The sequence below is a fragment of the Hydra viridissima genome, unplaced genomic scaffold, assembly GCF_058129835.1.
Source record: "Hydra viridissima isolate aposymbiotic clone 2 unplaced genomic scaffold, HvirCarnegie_v1 scaffold_11, whole genome shotgun sequence".
In the NCBI taxonomy this organism is placed as follows: domain Eukaryota; kingdom Metazoa; phylum Cnidaria; class Hydrozoa; order Anthoathecata; family Hydridae; genus Hydra; species Hydra viridissima.
In genome coordinates, this window is record NW_028324310.1 from 14,922,067 (window position 1) to 14,926,018 (window position 3,952).

The window sequence follows — 3,952 nt, forward strand, 5'->3', positions numbered from 1 at the left end:
TTTTAACTGACTTATTAATAGGCAATGAAGCTTCGATTTTTTTTTTTGTAAAATAAAGTTTCAAATCAGTGTTAATTTGTTGCAACCAAGTAAGAACAAACAATATCATTTTTATCGTATCTTCTCGAATGAAATAAGAATGGTGTTTTTATGACAAGGAATTTATCTAACCTTTTTACCGTCACGCTACAGTTTTGTTTATTGAAGGTTCTAAAAAAGACTGGAGCAATAATCTGGACTTCTTACTGTCTGAGACCGGTTACTTACCTTTGGTGAGATGAAAAGATTTTTAGCAATCTGTAAATCCCGAGAGATTTGAACATCTGTATCAACAAGACAATTGAAAACATCTGCCTCAGCAAATGTTTGAGCTGTTCGTTGTCCAAATACACATGTGTTGTTTCCAGTATTCTTGCCTTTAAGAAAAGCGAAATTTAAAAAATCAACATATTTCGGTTTGTTCATTGCGACAATTTTTTTTTTTTTTTTTTTGCGCATTTGACGGTAAAATAGTCATCCTCCTGGATTAACTATTAACAAACGATTAATGAAACATTTTTCGTTTCTTTACATTTACAAAATTCATTTACAAGAGTTCACTACATTATTTTTAAACAGAAACATTAATTGAACATAAAAATACATAATAAAATAATGTGAAAACTGTAAAATATTTCCACACACAAAGTTTTGTAATTTTGAAAAATATAATTTACTTTTTAAAAAAAAAAAAAAAAAAAGGCCTGCAACGACAAACCGTTTTTAAAAAACTGGCAAACAGAATCAAGAGCTTATTACTAAAAATCGAATCATGTTAAAAAATGATAATAAATAGTATTAAATTTATGGGAAAAAACTAAAACACTAGAAGAGAAAAAACTAAAAAGAATAGACAAATAATTTTCCTGTTTGACTTAAAAATCAAACAAACTAAATATTATGCTTTTATATAATAACATTGAGAATCTATCAAAGAAAATATCTCAGGGCATAAACAACAACAACAAATATAAAAATAATTCCAGTGTTCCTATGCTGCATCTCTTTAGTAATCACAGCATCTGATAAAGTAGAACACTTAGTAAACAAAATATGCTTAGGTATCTAGCTCAATATATACATATAAACTCTAAATATCATTTTAAAGGACATGGCCAAAACATACTAAAAAGTAAGTTTAAAAATATGCAGTTTCTACAAGCAAATTAAAAAAATAAATAGTTTTAATTGTTTTGCATCAAGTACATTTGTATCATCAACAATAAAAGATACATCACTGTATAAATTTAGATCGGAAACTATTTAACAAATGCTTCAGGGTCACTTTTATATGAATTCTTTAGGCAGAACTGATTATGAATTTATCAAAACTGGAAATGACATATCATTTTATAGACAAGTCCTCTGATGTGCAGTTGCTGACAATTAAGGCAATTTTTATTCTAAACTTAATAACACTTTACTGTGTTGCAGAATTTGATGAAACAGAATATGTTGGTGTGTTTACTCTCCGACCCTGGTGCTCATCAGAAATATTATTATGGGATGCTCCATCTCGATTTTGTTCACGCTTTACATTTCCATGAGATTGTTCTAGTAAAGTCATTGTTGCATATGGCATTTTTGGATCATAAGATGTAATATTACAATTATGATCAACAGCAGTGGGATAAATACCAATTGGGTAATAAACACTTGGTGCCATTGTTGAACGAATAGCATCATGATGCATAGATAAATTACCAGATCCCTTTTCAGTTGAAACAGCAATAGATGATGAATCTGTTTTAAGTGTCACAGCCTGTGAATAGGGTTGACCTCCATAAGCACCCATTGCTGCACCATTTAGGTATGGGAAACCTAATGGGCTGTACATGTATGTTGCTGCACCTGGATGTACAACACTGTATTGAGCAGACAACCCAGCTGCAGCTGTTACTGAAGAACTAGTTGACGAAGGTAGAGGTGATTGAGATATTGTACTGGCAACTGCAATTGCAGTTCCATGTGCAAATCCATAGACAGTTGAAGGTGATGTATTAGTTGCATATGCTTCATGTCCATTTACTAAAGCTGACAGATAACCATTAAATGGTACTGGGTAGTTAATACCACCAGTTATTGCATACCCAGAAGCATACTGTGTTGGCATAAAAATTTGTTTCCCATCAGTACCTAGTACATGAGGCATTTTATGCTCGTTTTTTTTTGACGAAGTTTTAGCCTTACGTCGTGGTCTATATTTGTAATCTGGATGAGATTTCATATGTTCAGCTCTTAAACGCTTTGCTTCATAAACAAAAGGGGCTTTCTCTTCCTCAGTTAAAACTTTCCATTCTGCTCCTAAACGTTTACTTATTTCACTATTATGCATTTTAGGATTTTCATGAGCCAGCCTCCGCCTTTTCTCACGAGACCATACCATAAATGAGTTCATAGGTCTTTTGACCTTATCAAAGTCATCTTGTTTTGAAATATCATGATCTGAAACCAAAGAATTTACTCGATTAGATATGCTTAAATTTTGAGGGACAAGCATAGATTGTGATGTGTTGTAGCCAGCTTGCTTTAAATGGTTGTCATTGTTCGCATCAGTGGGATGTTGAATAACATTAATGGCAGTGGCCATAATTGCCGAAATCGGATTTCTAAACAATCACTAAATTATTTTGGTTAAAAAGTTAACTTTAATTGTTATTAAGTTTCGTTATTTTCGTATTTATTTATTATGTGGAATATTGTTTTGTTTTTTTTGTTTTTTTTTTTTCAACTTTGCTACTCAAACCTCGTGGTTTATCTTTCCGCTGGTTTACGAGTTCCAAGAACTTCTCCGATTTCTTTTAAAGCCACTTCTATAAATCTCTTGTTCGGTACCAGTTATAACAAAGTAAAACAACAACGACAATAATTTCTGAATGAAAAGACGAATAATAGTCACCTATTCAGAATCTGTTTCCAATGCACGACACGCACATTGCTTTCGTATCAAATAATGTAAATGGGATTTATTGTCTTTGAGTAATTAACACGCTTGATTGACAGCTAAAACCCCAATCAAAATCAAGTCCAAGCAACCTCGAACGCATTCACTTAATTAATTTTTATAAAAGGATTGAGTACTATATAGTACATGTTAATATAAAAAAACTGTCGAACAGTTGTTTTGAAATGAACAGATTAGTAACCGAAAAGAGAAAACATGCGTTTGTCGCACTCCATAGCAGATTTTAAACATTAGAAATTACGCTGAACTGCTATGAACTAATTTACAAACTTCATTGAATAAATTTTTCAAATCAAATAAAATAATTTTAAAAAATTTGCAAAAGGATTTTAAGTTTTTTCAAGTTGATATCAGTTATACATATCAACTAGAAATCTTAAGTTTAAAATAAGAACTACTCAAAAGCATTTTAATTGTTAAGTTGTGAGAAAAAGGCGGCAAAGCAATCTAAAAATTATTTTTTATGTTGATACTTGAGTTATGCATTCATCAAAAATATTGCTTTTTGAGACATGAGATAAATTCCTGAAATCAAGAATGATAATTTATGTTAATTTATAAACCAAAAAAATGGCGTAAAGTGAAATTTATTGCAGCACACATTTCAAAAGATGTATCAATCCTTCATCATAAATTCTAAATCAGGGATTGATCATTAAAGTTTGTTACACCTAAAGACCATCTCATCTTTTCTGACCAACGAAGTACCCTTCAAATAAATTATGGCATGATAAACATTTAGCAATCAATAAGAAATTGTTGAACCGCAACGCTTTTTCTTTTTCATTTATATCATTAAAGTTTATCTCTATCTCGATTCGCAAAAGAAAGCAACTTACTTCATACAATAGAATGAATCGCTTCTGTCAATCAGTAAACAATAGATTTTGTTAATTAAAAGATTTTGTTCAATCAAAAACAAAAGCAACAATAAAACCATTAAGATAA

The 3,952-nt window shown here is 30.7% G+C and overlaps 1 protein-coding gene across 2 annotated transcripts; it reads right to left on the reverse strand.

Annotated features, from left to right (window-relative positions):
* Positions 1-555: 555 nt before the first annotated feature.
* LOC145191294 (uncharacterized) lies at positions 556-3,092 on the reverse strand. 2 transcript variants are annotated; one of them, XM_090067048.1, is made up of 2 exons: positions 2,786-3,092; positions 556-2,648 (listed from the first exon to the last, which is right to left on the reverse strand). In XM_090067048.1, the coding sequence occupies exon 2, from the start codon at positions 2,627-2,629 to the stop codon at positions 1,460-1,462; it is 1,170 nt and encodes a 389-aa protein (XP_089923174.1). In that variant the 5' UTR covers positions 2,630-2,648; positions 2,786-3,092; the 3' UTR covers positions 556-1,459. The 2 variants fall into 2 exon arrangements, with proteins under 2 accessions (XP_089923174.1, XP_089923175.1); XM_090067049.1 differs by having other exon boundaries at positions 2,939-3,071.
* Between the last annotated feature and the right edge of the window lie 860 nt (positions 3,093-3,952).